We start from the raw sequence: 19,608 nt of genomic DNA on the forward strand, positions 1-19,608 counted from the left end.
TGCTACTCAAGCTGCTCCAGCCAATCTGATTCCTAGGGGGCTCCTCCTGGCACTGCCCCCAGGAAGAACTAAAATAATGGGTTATTTTTAATATGTTTTCCCCTTCTTCCTGGGGGCAGTGCCAGCAGGAGCTGCCTAGGAATCAGATTGGCTGGAGCAGCTTGAATACCAGCTGTTCTAGCCAGTAAGACCAACAGAGGAAGTTGCAGGCAGGAAAGAAGGGGATGGAGGAAGCTCCATGTTCTGGAGGATTTCCTGGCTGTTGGTAAGTCTGATCTTTTAGTAGCTTGTGTGTTTGAAGGATGGGAGGGACGGTGGGTGAGTTGTAATCCCTGCTTTCTCGCTTATGTTTTTCTTTCTGCCCTTCTCTCTGCTTTTTGCAGAGAGGCTTTATTGCCTTCTCCCCCCACCCCCCAAAAAACTTTTCTGTTTTCTGCTTTTTTTTCTCTTTCTGTTTTCCTCAGTACTGGCAGGCTTGGGATGGAAGAGGTGGGGGGGGGGATAGGCTCCAATCTCAGTGACCAGGTTCTTCCCTGCCTGCCCCCACCCCCGCTCCAGTGCCCCCAATCCCCTGGCTGCCTTTAAAAGAAGCATGAAGAGATTGAAGACTAGTAATGGCTCTCCAACGTTGGCTGGGTTCAGGGACGTATTCCTGGCAGATTAAATGGCTTTTGTGGGGAGAAGCGAGAACTGAACATCATGTCCCCATCCCCCTCTGTCCACCCCAGGGGTGTAGCTATAATTGAGCGAATGGGTTCAAAGAACACCTTGAGTGCCTAAGCACCAGTCTCCAACCTCCCTTGGGTGGGCAAGGTAATCGAAAGGGTGGTGGCTGATCAACTACAGGCAGTTTTGGATGATACTATTTATCCATTTCAAACTGGCTTTAGAGTAGGCTATGAGGTGGCGACCTGATGGATGATCTCTACCAAGGAATGGACAGAGGGAGTGTGACTCTGTTGATTCTTTAGGACCTTTCTGCAGCTTTCAATACTATCAGCCATGGTATCCTTCTGGATCGCTTGGGGGATTTGGGAATAGGTGGCACTGCTTTGCAGTGGTTCTGTTCCTATCTCTCTGGTGGATTCCAGATGGGGTCGCTCGGAGATAGTTGCTCTCTGAAACAAGAGCTGTTGTGTGTCCCTTAGGGCTCTATCCTATTTCTGATGCTCTTTAACATCTACATGAAACTGCCGGGTGAGATCATCACTGCTGGGTGAGATCATCAGGAGATTTGGAGCAGGGTATTATCAATATGCTGATGACACCCAAATCTGTTTCTCCATGACAGTGAGCCAACATGGTGTAGTGGTTAGAGTGCTGTACTAGGACTGGGGAGACCCGAGTTCAAATCCCCATTCAGCCATGTTATTTGCTGGGTTACTCTGGGCCAGTCACTCCTCTCTCAGCCTAACCTACCTCACAGGGTTGTTGTGAAGAGAAACTTAAGTATGTAGTACACCGCTCTGGGCTCCTTGGAGGAAAAGTGGGATATAAAATGTAAAAATAATAATAAAATAATGACAGGAAATGGCATAACCCCCACCCCCTAAATGCCTGCCTACAGGTATTTAGACTGGACTGGATGAAGGATAATAAACTGATGCGGTGTGGAGAGCCAGCGTGGTGTAGTGGTTAGCGTGCTTTTCTAGGATCGGGGAGGCTCAAGTTCAAATCCCCATTCAGCCAAATACTTGCTGGGTGACTCTGGGCCAGTTACTTCTCTCTCAGCCTAACCTACTTCACGGGGTTGTTGTGAGGAGAAACTTAAGTATGCAGTACACCGCTCTGGGCTCCTTGGAGGAAGAGCGGGATATAAAATGTAATAAATAAATAAATAAAAGTTGAAACCAAGCAAGATGGAGGTACTTATAGTTAAGGGGTCATACTTCAAGAGGCATAATAGATCTTCCTGTGCTGGATGGGGCTGCACTCCCACTGAAGGAACAGGTACACAGCTTGGGAGTGCTTCTTGATACAGGCCTCACTCAGATTTCTCAGGTTGAGGCTCTGGCCAGGAGCACTTTCTATCAATTTTGGTTGATATGACAGCTGCATCGATACCTTGAAGATAATGATCTCAGAACTGTGGTGCACTCTCTGGTAACCTCTAGGCTTACTGCTTACTAGGCAGTAGTGCAATGCGCTCTATGTGGGGCTGCCTTTGTATGTAGTTTGGAAACTTCAGTTGGTTCAAAATGCAGCGGCTAGATTGGTCTCTGTCTGCAGTGTCTCGGAGAGACCATATTATGCCTGTTTTAAAGGAATTGCATTGATCAGTTTCCAGGCAAAATACAAAGTGCTGGTAAATGCCTTTAAAGCCCTAAATGGCGTAGGAATGGGTTACCTGGGAGAGTGACTCCTACTGCATGATTTCCACTGCACATTAAGATCATTGAGAGAGGTCTGTCCCCATATACTGCCAGTTCATCTGGTGGTGACTCAGGAGCAGGCCTTCTCTGTAGTCGCTCCTGGATTGTGGAATGAACTCCCTTCTAACTGGGCAAAGAGGCACTTTTTACCGTGGTGATTCTCTTTATTTAGCAGGGGGAGAGTAACTGGCCCGATCCACGCCCAGCACAGTACCGCCAGTGACTGTTGCTGGTGTCTGTTTCTTGTTAGAATGTGAGCCCTTTGGGGACAGGGAGCCATCTTATTTATTTCTCATTTCTCTGTGTAAACCGCCCTGGGCCATTTTTGGAAGGGCAATATAGAAATCAAATTAATAATAATTATTATAATTATAATATTAGACATTTGTGGTTTAGCATTTTTGCCAGCCTTCAAAAGAGCCTTTAAGACACATTTTTTTAGCCAGGCTTTTAGTAATCTCTGAATGTTTTAAATTTTTTATTGTTGTTTAGATTTTTTAATTGCTATAATTTCTGAATGTTTAATTTTTTAAAATTACTGTTTTAATAGTTGGTTTTGTTTGTTTTTTGTGAACCGCCTGGAGCCTTTGGAATCAGGCGGAATAGAAATAAAATAAAATAAAAATATGCAATAAAGACTGTTTGTCTTGTCTTTAAAATGACGGGGAAGCTTGCTCATGAGACAGTAACAATGAGCAGGGAAGCTCAGAACACTTTACATTCTACTGGAGACTGAATTATGAGCTGGCCTCCACTCCTTGTACCACAACAAGAATACAGCTTCACCAGGATGAACCCCCATCCCTTGATGCTGGGTGGGTGGAGTCATTGATCTGTCTCTTGCTTTGGGATAATCAAATTATTATTTTTTTGTTTGGAGAATGTGAATCAGGGTTAGCAGTATGAGCCACAGTTAAGGTAAGAGTCTGGAGTTACCCTTTTGGGAATACACAATCGCTCCTGACTTTGTAGGTGAGAGCATCTCCTAACCCTAAAGCCACCCTATTTTTGCCCAGCTATTGCTTATGCTAGAATTATTGTGAAATCCTGCAATATGCCATGAAAGGGCAACCTTTAGATCAGAGCCATCGTTTGAATGCATTCTATCAATACCTCTTCTGTTCTGCAGATTTAAATGTCATTAAGCAGTGGTGTTAATGGCTGTATTATATTATAATTGACCATTGACTGTATGGTTGATGAGCTAATATGAAGCTTTCCCCTGCAATGATGTGTTTATGATGCAGAGGCCTTATGGGAAGTCATTCTCCCTAATGCTGAAAATGGTTGTTGCCAATAGACTGCCCTTTAATGATCAGCCATCATAACAGCTTCTTCCTCGCATCTGTATCCATTAAATGGCAACTGATAGTATGTTTAGTTGTGGACTCTAGATGGCAAAGGCAGCACAGCAAAGAACAAAGTGCTAACTGTGTATATGGCACAAACATTTGTGTTTGCACAAACCCTAATTGAGAGGAAAAGAGAGGAGGGAATCCAAGGGTACAGAAAAACCACATCAGCTGACTTTCCTTAAAAACCCAATGTATAATTGTTCCTCGGGAACATCTGCTTAAATAAGCCAACTTTTATTGTAGTATTATCAGCACTAGTAAAAACTTATTTTGCAGTAGTATTCTCAAGCAGACATCCTCTTTTCCTCCATGGTTTGCCTGCTGATAGACAACTCTACCATTTTTAAAGAAACTCAATGCATTTGGTTATCTGAAATCTGGGATAAATGCTACTCTAAGGGGGTGTGGGAGTAGGATCAAGCAAACTCTGCTTCCTTCAGCTTGAGCCATGTTTATCACTGGAGGCCCATAAACAGGTTCTTCAGAGTGCTTCAGGCTAGCTTTTGCCATGAGGTGCAAACTCCATTGCTCCCCACTAAGCGGCCATGACAACTATGGGCCTATCTCAACTAGTTTCAGGACCAACTCATGATGCCGGCCACACACTCAATTTGGTCTTTTGTTCAGATCAGGGGGGTGTTCCGTGGGTGCAGGATCCTGTGGTTTCCTCATTGTTATGTACATAAGAACAGCCCTGCTGGATCAGGCCCAAGGCCCATCTAGTCCAGAAATTCTGTTTCACACAGTGGCATGCCCTCTCTCCTGCTGTTACTCCCCTACAACTGGTACTCAGAGGCATCCTGCCTTTGAGGCTGGAGGTGGTCCACAGCCCTCTGATTAGTAGCCGTTGATAGACCTCTCCTCCATGAAGTTATCCAAGCCCCTCTTAAAGCCATCCAGGTTGTTGGCTGTCACCACGACTTGTGGCAGAGAATTCCACGACTGATTATGCATTGTGTGAAAAAATACTTCTGTTTGTAGGTCCTAAATTTCCCGGAAATCAATTTCATGGGATGACCCCTGGTTCTAGTGTTATGTGAAAGGGAGAAGAATTTCTCTATATCCACTTTCTCCACACCATGCATGATATTATAGACTTCTATCATGTCTCCCCACAGTCGTCTTTTTTCCATACTAAATAGCCCCAGGTGTTGTAGCTTTGCATCATAAGAAAGGTGCTCTAGGCCCCTGATCATCCTGGTTACCCTTTTCTGCACCATTTCCAGTTCTACAATGTCCTTTTTTAGATGTGGTGACCAGAATTGTATGCAGTACTCCAGGTGTGGCCACACCATAGTTTTGTATAAAGGCATTATAATATTAGCAGTTTTATTTTCAATCCCCTTCCTATGATCGCTAGCATGGAACTGGCCTTTTTCACAGCTGCCGCACATTGAGTCGACACTTTGAACAAGCTGTCCACCACGACCCCAAGATCGCTCTCTTGATCAGTCACCGAGAGCTCAGATCCCATCAGTGGGATCTTGAAGTTGGGGTTTTTCGTCCCAATGTGCATCACTTTACACCTGCCAACACTGAACCACATTTGCCATTTTGTCGCCCACTCCCCTAGTTTGAAGATATCCTTTTGGAGCTCCTCAGAATCCGTTTTAGATTTCACTACCTCAAAGAGTTTGGTATCATCTGCAAATCTGGCCACCTCGCTGCTTACCCCTACTTCTAGATCATTTATGAATAAATTAAAAAGCACCAGTCCCAGTACAGATCCCTGGGGGACCCCACGTCTTACTTCCCTCCATTGTGAAAACTCTCCATTTATACCTACCCTCTGTTTCCTGTCTTTCAACCAGTTAGCAATCCACACATGTACTTGTCCCCTTATCCCATGACTGCTAAGTCTCCTCAGGAGTCTTTGATGAGGACGTTTGTCTAAAGCTTTTTGGAAGTCCTGGTATACTATGTCAACTGGATCATCTTGATCCACACACTTGTTGACCCTCTCTAAGAACTCCAAAAGATTTGTGAGGCAAGATTTCCCTTTGCAGAAGCCATGCTGATTCTCTCCCAGCAGGGCCTGTTCTTCTAGGTGCTTTACAATTTTATCCTTGAGGATGTTTTCCATCAATTTGCCTGGAACGGATGTTTAGCTAACCGGCCTGTAATTTCCCAGATCGCCCCTGGATCCTTTTTTGAAAATCGTTGTTACATTGGCTACTTTCCAGTCCTCCGGTAAAGGGCCTGATTGCAGGGATAAGTTATAGATTTTAGCAAGGAGGTTGGCAATTTCACATTTGAGTTCTTTGAGGACTCTTGGATGGATGCCATCTGGCCCTGGCAATTTGCTAGCTTTCAGTTTTTCCAGACAGTTTAGAACATCATCTCTTGTCACTGCTATCTGACTCAGTTCTTTAGCCTCCATCCCCAAAAAGCCTCTTTCAGGAACAGGTATATACTCAGTTTCCTCTGCTGTGAAGACAGACGCAAAAAACTCATTTAGCTTCTCTGCAACCTCATTATCCTCCTTAATAATCCCTTCCACTCCCTCATTATCCAAAGGTCCAACCACCTCCCTGGCAGGTTTCCTGCATCTGATGTATTTAAAGAAGTTTTTGTTATTCCCCTTGATCCTTTTAGCTAAATGTTCCTCAAACTCTCTTTTTGCCTCCCTTATTGTTATCTTGCATTTCTTTTGCCAGAGTTTGTGTTCCTTTCCATTCTTCTCATTTGGGCAGGCCTTCCAATTTCAGAAGGAATTCTTCTTCCCTTTTATGGCTTCCTTGACGGTACCTGTTAGCCATGCTGGCATCCTCCTGGACTTAGTGGTATCTTTTCTCCTTTTGGGTATACAATCTAACTGGGCTTCTAATATTGTGGTTTTGAGTAAACTCCATGCATTCTGGGACGAAGTGACTCTTCTGATTTTCTCTTTCAGTTTTGATTTCACCATACTCCTCATTTTGGAGAAGTTTCCTCTTCTGAAATTCAAAGTTTCTGTGTTAGATTTCTTTGGTGATTCTCTCCCCACATGTATGCTGAGTTTGATTGCACTATGTTCACTGTTCCCTAAAGGGTTGATGACACTGATATCCTGCACCAGGTCCTGTGTGCCACTCAGGATAAAGTCCAAGGTCGCCTTCTCTCTGGTTGGTTCCAAGATCGACCAGCTGCTCTAGGGCACAATCATTCAACGTATCTAGAAATTTGACCTCTTTGCCATTACCTGACTGTGAATTTACCCAGTCTATGTGTGAGTAATTGAAGTAAACCATTATTACTGCCCTGCCTCTCCTTGAAGTCTCCTTGATTTCCTCCTGCAACTCCCAGTCACTGTCAGCATTTTGATCCGGAGGGAGATAGCACGTCCCCAGTAGCATGTTTCCTTTCAGGCCTTGTATTGTCACCCACAGGGTTTCTGTGGAGGACTCCAGACCACCTAGGTTTTCTACCTTGTTAGACTCTATCCCTTCTTTAACATACAGTGTTACTCCACCTCCAAGGCAGCCCTCCCTGTCCTTTCTATAGAGTTTATATCCAGGGACAACAGTGTTCCACTGGTTCTCACTGTTACACCATGTTTCTGTTGTGCCCACTATCTCTATTTCTGTGTTAGCAACCAAGCACTCCAGCCCACCCATCTTGGCCCAGAGGCTTCTAGCATTGGCATATAAGAACCTATATGCTGAATCTCTTCCCTGGTGTCTGCTATCTTTCTTTTTACTCTTTGACCAGCTGGCACAGCCTTCTGTCTGCTCTTTATGTGGTTCTGCTCTGTCCCCTTCTGTTTTATCTGAATCCTCTGCAACCTCACACTTTAAGGGATGGAATTTGCGAAACCGGATACTGTCCAGCTCCTGTCAGCTATTCCCCAGGCGCCATTTTAAAAGCTGCTCTGCAACTTTTTTTATCTAAACACCAGCAGACTGGTTCCATCTTGGTTCAAGTGCATCCCATCCCTTTTGCACTGGCCTTGCTTGCCCCAAAAGGTATCCCAGTGCCTAACAAATCTAAACCCCTCCTCCCAGCACCAACATCTCATCCACGCATTGAAACCCCTCAGCTCTGCCTGTCTCACTGTTCCTGAGCGTGGAACAGGTAGCATTTCTGAGAATGCTAACTTAGGTGTCCTGGACTTCAAAATGCTACCTATCAGCCTAAATTTGGCTTCCAGGACCTCCCAACAACATTTCCCCACATTGTTGGTGCCGACGTGCACCACGACAGCTATCTCCTCCCCAGCACTGCTTAACAGCCTATCTAGACGCTGCATGATATCCGCAACCTTCCCACCAGGCAGGCAGGTCACCGTGCGGTCAGCACGCAGGTCACAAACCCATCTCTCTATACCTCTAATGATCGAATCACCCACTACAAGGAGGCCCCTGCCACCTGGAGAAGTGGGAACCTGGAATAGAGAACTCACCAGGGCAGTAGACACGATTGCTCCTAAGCGTCCCTTCCAATCTGCTTTAAAAGTGTCCCCTTGGTATACAGAGGAGTTGCGGGGTCTGAAGCAGCAATGTAGGCAACTGGAGTGCAAGTGGAGGAGAACTCGGCTTAAATGTGACAGGACACAGCATCGAGCCCCTTTGAAGGTTTACATGCGGCAAAAAACCCATTCTGGTCTGTGCATATTGCTTCTGTGGGTTCGCATCCAGCAGAGCTGTCATGGGTTGTGAGGAGTTTGATTCAGGCTCCTTCCAATTCAAACCAATCCCTGGGGACTTTGTTCTGCTGCTATGCTTTTAATGAGTTCTTTGTGGACAAAATCTCTTGTATTTGGGCTGACTTGGACTCCACTGTTTCTGCAGAGTCTATGAAGGAGGTGTCCAGCAATCCCTCTTGGAGTATTAGATTGGATCAGTTTCAATCTGTGATGCCTGATGATGTGGACAAGCTGCTTAGGGTGGTGCAGCCTACCACTTGTTCTCTGGATCCATGCTCAACTTGGCTGCTTCTATCTAGCAGGGAGATTGTTGGAGATGGCCTAGTTAATATCATTAATGCCTTGCTGAGGGAGGATAGGATGCCTCCTTGTTTGAAGGAGGCAGTTATTAGACTACTTCTTAAGAAGCCTTCCCTAGATCCCTCAGTGATGGATAGTTATAGGCTGGTCTCCAATCTCCCATGGTTGGGCAAGGTGATTGAGAGAGTGATGGCTAACCAGCTCCAGGCAGTTTTGGAGGAAACTGATTATCTAGACCCATTTCAAACTGGCTTTAGAGTAGGCTATGGGGTTGAGTCTGCCTTGGTCGGCCTGATGGATTACCTTTACCGGGGAAATGACAGAGGGAGTGTGACTCTGATGGTTCTTTTGGCTCACTCGGCGGTGTTTGATACCATTGACCATGGTATCTTTCTGGATTGCTTGGGGGAATCGAGGATAGGAGGCATTGCTTTGCAGTGGTTCCGCTCCTATCTCTCTGGCAGATTCTAGATGGTGGAGCCTGGTGACAGTTCCTCTTTAAAACGGGAGCCATTATATGGAGTTCCTCAAGGCTCCATTCTGTCACAAATGCTTTTTAATATTTACATGAAACCGCTGGGTAATGTCATCAGGAGATTTGGTGCAGGGTGTTATCAGTATGCTGATGACACCCACATCTATTTCTCATCATCATCATCATCATCATCATCAGGTAATGGCATTCACTCCCTAAATGCTTGCCTACAGGCAGTAATGGGCTGGATGAGGGATAACAAATTGAAGCTGAATCCAAGCAAGACAGAGGTGCTCATTGTGGGGGATTGGAATTTAAGGGATGAGTTAGATCTTCCTGTGCTGGATGGGGTTACACTCCCCCAGAAGGAACAGGTACGCAGCTTGGGAGTGCTCTTGGATCCAGGCCTCACTCTGGTATCTCATGTGGAAGCTATGGCCAGGAGCGCTTTCTATCAGCTTCAGCTGATTTGACTGCTGCGTCCATTCCTTGAAGAGAATGATCTCAAAACAGTGATGCATCAGCTGGTAACCTCCAAGCTCAACTACTGCAATGCGCTCTGTGGGGCTGCCTTTGTACATAGTTCAAAAACTTCAGTTCAAAATGCAGCAGCCAGATTGGTCTCTCGCGTAACCCGGAGAGATCATATTATGCCTGTCTTAAAACAGTTGCACTGGCTGCCGATGTGTTTCTGGGTGAAATACAAAGTGCTGGTTACTACCTTTAAAGATCTGAATGGCTTGGATCCAGGCTACCTTAGAGAGCGCCTTCTTCAGTATGATCCCCATCGTTCGTTGAGGTCATCTGGAGAGGTCTGTCTCCAGTTTCCAGTTACATCTGGTGGCGACTTGGAACCGGGCCTTTTCTGTAGCTGCTCCTGGCCTATGGTATGCACTCCCGGCAGATACCCACAGTTTAGGCTTGCTGTCGGGCTTTAAGAGAGCCCTAAAAACTTATTTGTTTGGACTGGCCTTCCAAGGTTTTCAAAGTGTTTTGAAAAATATTTTAATTGGTTTTAAATGGTTTTAATTGTTTTTGAATTGTTTTTATATTGTTTTTAGCACTGTGTTTTGAATTGTGTGTTATTGTGTCTTTTAAAGTTGTTGTACACTGCCCAGAGCCTTTGGATGGTTTATAAATGTAATAAATAAATAAATAAAGTCATAGACACCACAGCTATCGTATGGATGCCACATGTAACTTCATCTATATGGCAGTTTGTCTATGTGGTGGACAACTGAATGTTACTCCCAAAATGGATTGGCTAGTCACAGTGTCACTGCCATTGACGCTTGCTACTTGTGGAGACAAACCATTAAGTGAGGACCAATCAGTTTTATGAACTGGTACCATGAAGTGAGGTCAATTGTGAATTCTTATATATCAAGTAGTGCTCTGCATGTTATGGAGGCCATTTCAGTCATAATCTCTGCACAACAACTATTCTATTCTTACTCATGCTTCACTTCCATGAGTGGTGAGAAGTTGTGGCATTAACACTACAAGGGTTCATTTCCTTTTTTGGATAAGAGAGCACAGAAGACTTATTCTGTTTTTGTTATATATGTTTATTTATAACTCATACACATTCATCATGGGGCAGAGCAGAGAGAGGGGACTAGTCTGTAAAGAAGCATACTCTTCTCTTTCCTTGCAAAGATTATTTGGCTTATTGGGAAACTGTATATGAATTAATGTATAAGAATAATTTTATAAATTATTTTTCAAAGCACCAGTTCCTTCCTTCTCCACTAAGCAAGATGTATTCGTTTGGAGCCCTCACTTCCCAACAAGGCTCATCATTCCAACCAGTTGCAAAACTAGACCTCTTTTGGTTACATTGCATCCCCCTAAACTTTTTCACCTACATTGCAGAACACTCATATTATCCTCCTTGTAGTTGACAGGGTGTACTGGCTGATGGTAGTCACTGCCATCATGAGCCACTAAATGAACATCTTCCAGACATGAGGACCCATTAGTCAGTCAGGTATGCAAAACATGGTCACTTAGCCATTAGGGATGTGCAAACGAGTTTGATGTCAAACGGGTTCGGTTCAACCATTCGGGGGGATGTTCCGTGGAGGTTCCTCCTCCCCGCTGCTGGCCTCCCTTCATGCCCATACCGGCCATTCAGCCAGCTCTTCGGCCCGTTCCGGCCTTCCCCCTCCGCTGCCTGCATAATTGGCCACACAGAGGTCAATTGCGCAGGTGCGGCAGCCTCCAAAATGGAGGCAAAAATTTTTTTCATGAACCCCCCCGAACCAAACTGGGGGGGTTCAAAGGGGTGCCAGACCGAACTGGCCGGGTCCAGTCTGGACTAGAACCAAACTGGACCAGCCAGTTCCATGCACACCCCTAACAGCCATTATAGTATGAAATTGAATGGGCTTAGACTTGACAGATCTCAGGAAGGGAACTGTATGGAGAGATACTGTAACATTTATTGGACTGAATATCATTTAAACATTCCTTAATACATATAGGTATGATGCTGTTGGATAAAAGCTCTAGGAAGTAATATTGTTATTGCTACTAGTTATCCCAATTTAAGATTGCTCCAAGATATGTTTGCAATGAAAGTGGGAGGAGGAGGAGGAAATGATTGTGTGGGAGGTGGGAGCTGGATTGAAAGTGTACTGGCTGTTGGTGCTAACAAGATTTCATTTAAGTTAAATTATTATATTAGTACCTGAGCAAGCTGGGGTGGTTGGTACCATCTGCAGGGGACAAATGCTCATTGTGATTGTCGACAAGGCCTACACCCCTAGAGATTGGATATAGGTGATAGCATTGCAATATTTTCAGCTTTCAGTGTGCTATCATGCTTTTATTGTCCTGACCATCATGCCTGTGGCAATCAAATGTACAATGGTATTGTAAAAGCTTTTAACAAACATAAATGTCCTCCAAAGATTATTCCTCGGAGAGAGTATAACAATTTGTTCATTGTTACCCTAACCCTCAGGGGCGTACCAAGGTTGGAGTGGACCCAGAGATGAGATTTTAAAATGGGCCCCTCTCTGTCTTCCTCTCCTTCACCTTCTACTAGGTGCAGAACAGATCTCAGTACACGGGGGGCCATTGGGACAAAGAAAAAAGTGGCTGCCACCCCATCCCACTTTTAATTTTAATTTTTAAAATCTCCCCCCACCCCCAGCTCTCTCCTCTTCTTCTGCAGCTTATCAATCAACACTGAAACTAGTTATTAATGACTAAGCATCATAAATATGTACCATAAATATGGAAGGAAAAAGAAGTGTATTTTACAATTCTACTCTATTTTATTACAAAGTATAATAAAAACAAGGCAATATTTCATCAAACAGTTACTTAAAGTGATAATACTTCATTATTCAAATTAGTATGGTGGAAATAGTATTAACACACTGCCACCTAGAACAAAAATCATACTGCACACAGATGGAAAAAATTAGAGAGAATGCCTTGGCTGGGGGGGAGGCGGGAGGAGAGGGGAGAAAGAGGTGGCGGTAAGTGGGGGCACAACTGGTCCTGGTGCCAGACAAAGCAGGCAAGTGGCTGCTGACCCACCCCTGCCCGGACCAGAAGAGAGAGGGCGCACAGGAGCAGCTGCTCAGGTCTTGCTTTGAAAGCAAGAGAAAGCCCCCCGCCCGCCACATTGCTGCCCTCACCGCACCAAGGCTGCCAGCCATTGTGTGGCCCGCCCAGGTGGCTAACTGCAGTCAGGCGGCCACCACAGCCATGGGGGACAGGTGTGCATGACTGGCCTCTGGGGTGGGGCCCTTTGAGGCAGCGGGCCAGGAGACAACTGTCTCCCCTTGCCTAATGGCTGGTACGCCCCTGCTAACCCTTACCTGAACTCTTTCCTCTATGCAAAAATGCAATTTTACCCAAATTGTTTGGGGCTAGGGACAAAGAAGGAGTGATAACACACAGTAAGTGCAACAACACTATCATCTATTTTCCATCTCTAGGAGAGGCAGACAATGTCAAATATAATTATGAGCATTTGTACCCTGAGATGGCTTAATGGGCAAAATTTGAGGGCCTGGCCTCATGGACTCTATGATGATTCATGTTTTCTTCTCTAGAAGGATCTTTGCATCCCACTATATAAAGATGTTCTTAATAGCTGTCATTCTACTCACATAACCTGCATTTAGAACTAACAATACAAATTTAACTAAGAACACAACTAGGCAGATGTGCAGATTTCGCACCCCTCCAGGCATTTGAGGACTTCCTTCTCATTTTACTGAACCCCCAAACCTATCCCCCTCAGGAAAAAAACTAACTTTGCTCTCCTTCCAACATTTAAGTGAGGAGTTGCTCCTCAGGTATTCCACCTGATTCCACTCCTGAGACTAGAGATGGCAGGAGATCGAATATTGGATTTCTCCTTTAAAAAAACCCCAAGTCCAAAATGCAAATGCAAGGCCCTACCGCCCCAATTTGGATCAGTACTATGACTGTAGGGGAGAGAGATTTAACCATTCTTCTTTGTATACTCTTTTCCTTATTATTATTATTTTAAATATTTCTATACTGCCCCAAACTTGCATCTCTGGGCTGTTTACAAGTACAATCATGTAAAATTAACAATTAAAATCATTTAAAACATTAAAAACATTTAAAACCAAGTATTAAAATATTAAAACTATAAATCTAATTAAAAGTCTGGGTGAATAAATGTGTCTTCAGTGCCTTTTTAAATGTTGCCAGAGATGGGGAGGCTTTTACTTCAACAGAGAGCATGTTCCAGAGTCCAGGGCTGCAGTGGAGAAGGCCCATTCCTGAGTAGCTGCCAGATGAGTTGGCGGCAACCACAGACAAACCTCTCCAGATTATCTTAACAGGCGGTGGGGCTCATGGCGAAGAAGACGTTCTCTTAATTCCCTGCCACCCAGAAAGGACCCATATGCCCTGTGAATCAAATAGCAACTGGGGAAGTGATTTTACCTAGAAACAGTTTTGGGAGTAGAAGAATTAACCGCCACCTCCTAGCAACTTCTGTTCTGAATCACCACCCCGAACCTGAGTTTGCCCTATTAAAGAACTTCAGGAAGTCCAGTCACAGATCTCTCACTGTCTCCCTTAGTGTGCTCCTAACAAGCACAAAATAGTCAGTGCCAATAAATGGACTATCTGGGGTTCTGCCAAGTTATTAGAGTCATTCTATATTGGTTTGCATTTATATTCTGGAAGGTCATGGTAGGAGAAGGGAAAGTAGTAGGGAAGTTGAACCACTTGGAAAGAGTGTAGTCACATTAATTCAGTGAACAGAGGGTGGTTCAGGAAGAAAGTATTAAAGGAAAAAGTGGCAAATCCATCCAGAAATGGGAGAAGTGCTATTCCATAGTGTGTGCTGAGAACTTGTTGCAGTTCTTATAAAAGAACTGGTTGCAGTTCTTATAAAAATAAAAGGAGTCTGGCCAAAGGAGCTTTATGTAAATATGGCCAAGGAACAGAACATAGGAACATAGGAAACTGCCATATACTGAGTCAGACCGTTGGTCTATCTAGCTGAGTATGGTCTTCACAGACTGGCAGCGGCTTCTCCAAGGTTGCAGGCAGGGATCTCTTTCAGCCCTATCTTGGAGAAGCCAGGGAGGGAACTTGAAACCTTCTGCTCTTCCCAGAGTGGCTCCATCCACTGAGGGGAATATCTTGCAATGCTCACACATCAAGTCTCCCATTCAGATGCAACCACTGGGGCAGACCTTGCTTAACTATGGGGACAAGTCATGCTTGCTACCACAAGACCAGCTCTCCAGAAAAGGCAATGGGCAGCCTGGAGAGATGGGCATTTTGTTTTAATATGCCACTTAGTAAAAATATCCCCAGCCTTTGGCATTGAGATGACTCAGCAGCGAGGGAAAGCTCTGAAGCACAAGGTCTTGCTGTCTCTGAGAGAGTGCCTCGGGATGGTGTTGCCTCTGATTATAATCAGAAAAGAGAAGACATAGGAGATAAAAAGGCAGAACTATCAGCTAGTAGTGAAGGAGTAGAAATTAGATTAGGTCAAATGTGAGTTTGGGTTAGCAAGGGAAAGTAATGAACACTAGGCCAGACACAAATGAAATTATGCTTTATATTCAATTTGGTTATCAGGGAATTACAGTATCGACATAAAATGTTTAGTCAAGTATCTGGTAGCAGTGAGGAAACAGCAGTAAGATGCATCAATAAAAGAGAACACACCCCATTTTTTCTCTTCATTTTCCAAGGAAAATAAAACAGAACTGACTTTCAGGGACGTTTGTTCGTGGTTTCTTATGTTCTCAGTGGTTTAACTATAATTGAACAATGCCGGGGGGAGGGATAGCTCTGGGCCCCTGAGTGGGGGCACTGGCTGGGAGACAGCTTGCTCTTCGCTCTTCACTGTAGATGTTTTATGAATATATGAGGTGATTGTAGTAGTAGGAAAATATGTTTAAAAATGTTTCTGAGCCAAGGAAAGGCATGAGCACAAGTGTTAAGTGTCTGTGTTTGGGGGTTGTGTGAAATGTGTATAGGAGCGAGAGAAAAGGCATGCTGAGAATGTTTTGTGCTTCACCATGTCCTTACAGCTCTTCTGCAGCAAATGCATGAGGGGCAAGGAAAAGAAGACATGGGCCCATTTTTACTTCTTGTCCCAGGTCCCAAACTTTCTATACCCCCAGTGCAGCGTTTGTTTGTTTGTTTGTTTGTTTGTTCGATTTCTATACCACCCTTCCAAAAATGGCTCAGGGCGGTTTACACAGAGGAATAATAAATAAATAAGATGTCTCCCTGTCCCCAAAGGGCTCACAATCTAAAAAGAAACACAAGGTAGACACCAGCATCAGTCACTGGAGGTACCTTGCTGGGGGTGGACAGGGCCAGTTACTCTCCCCCTGCTAAATAAAGAGAATCACCACATTCAAAAGTGCCTCTTTGCCAAGTTAGCAGGGCTATAATTGAACAAGGGTGGGGAAAAATGTCCTTGGGCCCCTGAGCTTGCTCTTCACTCTCCCCTTCTTGCTTCTGCAAAGAAGGTGGTGAGAGCGCCAGGGGCCCTTACTTTTGTCCCAGGGCACACTCCGACTTTGCTAATCCTCTGTTCTCATTGAGGAATGCCTTATAACTTTCAAGGAATGTCCCCCAGGTTTCCCTGAAGCACAGTTTGACAGTCACAAAGTCTACAAAGGGATTTCTCAGTCAGTTCCTCTTGCAGTTTTGTTTTCATGACTACTAAGAACTATGACTTTGCAGGTACCTCTAGTTCATTCATGATTCATAGAAATATAAATAGCTGCCATCAATACATAGCACAGTAACTCTCAGCAATGCACAACATTTCTTTTTGTAAAGAAGAGAGGAATAAACCTATTCAGTGTGATTTCAGATTATTTTTCACTAACCCAACATTAAAATTAGGCCTTCTTGCTCTTAGATTCCACAGCCATGTTCTTACTATCAGTAAAGTTAGTCCAAGGAGTGGCCAGCTATGAGGCAGAGCCATATGTGTTCCTGAAAACTGTGGGTGTGTGGTGGTGGAAATTTGTCAGAGAACCAGAAAGTGATCGTGTGGGAGGTGCGGTTGCAGTTGGGCGCTACACTGAATCACCATACTTCAAATCTGAGATTACCAATGTTAGCACAGCACCAAATTACAATTGCACCTCACGCAAGATCACTTCCCAGTCCTCCAGCTGGGATTTCCGCCACCACAGAACCATGCACGGCTCTGAATTGTAGCTGGCTGCTCCTCTGTCTACCTTTACTGACCATAAGAATACCGCCCATGTGTACCTGTACTTCTTACTCCATTATCTCATCACCAAATATTGCTATTTAGTTTGCAATGTTTTACATTAAGCAATGAAGATATATTCCTTCACTTAGCAGGCAATAGGAAACTAAACCTTCGTAAGCAATCCCAGGACAATTTTGAACCCATCTTGTACTTCTGAGGTGTTAATTTTGTTGACTCCAGGAGTATTCATTGTCAAAGTGCTGAACCAGTTGTGTGGAAAACTCCTGTTTGGCCATGACCTTCGGACTAAGGAGTATTTGCTGTGCAGTGCACGGTAGTGTCACACTGTGATCTGAGGCGAAGGCTAATCTGTGAGGGGACTTGTGGGTGGATGGCCCTGCCTGTGAGGCCCCTCCCAACCCCACTATGATTGCAATCTGCTGACAACCACAATGCATTTCACTGGTGCTATCAATGGAAACTACTCATGCCCCTTGTATCAAAGGAAAAAATAGAACTGGAGGGGATGGGGGGAGAAAACCAAATGGCCGCACAAACCCAGAATGCAGCAGTCTTGATTTCTGAAACAGGCTGGTTATGGGTGGTAGCTCTAAGAATACACAATGAGTTCTCCTGGAGCAGTTTGCTGGCATCCTGCTTACTAGGCCATAAACAACTCGGGACAGGTTAATTTTGAGAATCCTCTCAAAACGGAGCTTAAATAAGGGGAATAAAGTATAGGATAGGATGGTTTTAATTAAAGAGCACCAACATGGAGTTACACATTTGAATAGGTGTGATACTCCAGGAAGCTCATAAACTGACTTGGCAGACACAGGCACTTCCGGTTCGAGGAAGCAACAGGGTGGCAGGGAGGTACGCTGCTGCCCCGTCGGACCATTTGAATACACAGCACGGCAAGGGAAATGCAGTGGGAGGGATAAGAGCACCCTCCCCTGCCCTTTAAGTTATCCACCCACCCCCCACCTTCAGACTGGCTCAAATGCCGAATGGAGCGCCGAACTGTTCCATGCGCATCGCTATTTATAATTGGCTTAGTCTTAGGAATACAGTGCAGGTTTCTTCAAGTAAGGTCTAATAATAGCCTTCTTAAGGCAAGGAGGCAGCCTGCCCTCCACCAGAGAAACATTTATAATATGTACCAAACCCTCTCTGATAGTACTACAAGCAGATTAAATGAGCCAAGTTGGACAAGGGTCAAGAGAACAGGTGATAGGATGTACAGTCTGAAGCAGGCTATGTCCGCATCCTCAGGAGTCACAAACTGAAAGCGATATAATCTGATCGCATAAGAGGAGGTGCTGGATGCCTCCCTAGTAGACCCTGCAATAAATGTGGGATCCTAATAGACTCTGCAATAAAATACAAGAGATTTTATCCACAAAAAGTCATTAAAAATATCACAGCGTGTGATTGAAGGTTCCAAATTTGAATTCAAGGGGGAAGGGGCACGTACTAGCCCTCTCACAACCCTAGACAACTCCACTGGATATGAATCTGCAGAAGCAATGTAGGCAGAAAAGAGCCGATTCTTTGCCACCTGTATTGCCAGAGCATAGATCTTCAGATGTGCTCTGTGCTGTCATCTATCCGATTTGCATCCAGTCTTCCTCCACTTGCATCTACCTTGTCATCTACTACTACTACTCCTATTATGGATATTTATATACTGTTCTTCAACAAAAGTTCTCAAAACGGTTTACATAGAAAAACAAATAATACATAAATAAGATGGTCCACTGTCCCCATAGGGCTCAAAATCTAAAAAGAAACACCAGGTAGATACCAGGAATAGCCACTGGAGGGATGCTGTGCTGGGGATGGTCTACCTCTAGTCGGCTACCTTGCCACTTCAGCTCCCGTAATTCTTCTGAATACCACAGTGCTAATTTTGAAGCAAGTCAGAAGACACTTAGGAGTGATTGTGTCAACTGTTCTAGTGAGTTGATTATACCATGTTTGCACCAAAGCATTGACAGAATTATCAGCATAACTAAGGTCTGGGGCAGCCCCCCACCACTGTGAGCCTACCTGCCATGGCGGCAAGCTAAACTGCTGATCTTTGCAAGTATTCTAGCCGCCATGTGCACAGCCGGGGGGTGGGGTGGGTGGTTAGCCTGAGCAGGCCCTCTTTGTGGTGGCGGCAACAGTGGGCGGAGTGGGAGCAGCTGCTGGGATGACCATCCTCTCAAGGCTCACTGAGGTGGACGGTTAGCCCAGTGGCTGCTGCCCACCCCTGCTGTCACAGTGGGGAGGCCTGCTCAGGCTCACCCCGACCCCTGGCTGCACACATGGATGCCAGAATACTTGCAAAGATTGACGGTTTAGCCTCGCAGCAGCAGCAGATAAACTCACGGTGGGGGGGCTCACAGCGGGGGCAGTCTGGGCACCACTTATTTCAAAGACCAATAAAATGCAATTTTTAAAAAATCTGCTCACTTTTCCACATTGAGTGAGATATACCTGGTTTTAGAGCAGAAATCCCCCCTTTCCTGTTTTGTTTTTGCCTTTTTGGGCAACTCCAGCTTCACTGAAGTATCCTACAAATTATATTGGCAATTTAGCTGTCTTAAGAACTGAGCTTGCTAGATCAAAGCATTTTGCAACTCAGCCAGCTCCTTAGTAGATTAATGTACATGTTTGCATTTGCATGTATTTGCTATATGGTGAAAAGCAATCTCGAAACTGGCTGGGCTGCTGTACTGTGAACAATGCAGGACCTAGATGTGCCTTGATGTATACTACTTTTGGTCCTGTTAGCA

At 44.8% G+C, this 19,608-nt stretch overlaps 1 protein-coding gene across 1 annotated transcript in view; it reads left to right on the top strand.

Moving 5' to 3' along the window:
* Window positions 1-228: 228 nt before the first annotated feature.
* ZBTB38 (zinc finger and BTB domain containing 38) overlaps window positions 229-19,608 on the top strand; it is a 70,063-nt gene continuing 50,683 nt past the window's right edge. Inside the window, exon 1 of the mRNA XM_053313173.1 lies at window positions 229-265. Coding sequence (XP_053169148.1) covers window positions 239-265 — 27 coding nt within the window. The 5' untranslated portion in view covers window positions 229-238. The remainder of the gene's footprint in view (window positions 266-19,608) is intronic.

Source organism: Hemicordylus capensis, chromosome 3 (genome assembly GCF_027244095.1).
Source record: "Hemicordylus capensis ecotype Gifberg chromosome 3, rHemCap1.1.pri, whole genome shotgun sequence".
Classification (NCBI taxonomy): Eukaryota; Metazoa; Chordata; class Lepidosauria; order Squamata; family Cordylidae; genus Hemicordylus; species Hemicordylus capensis.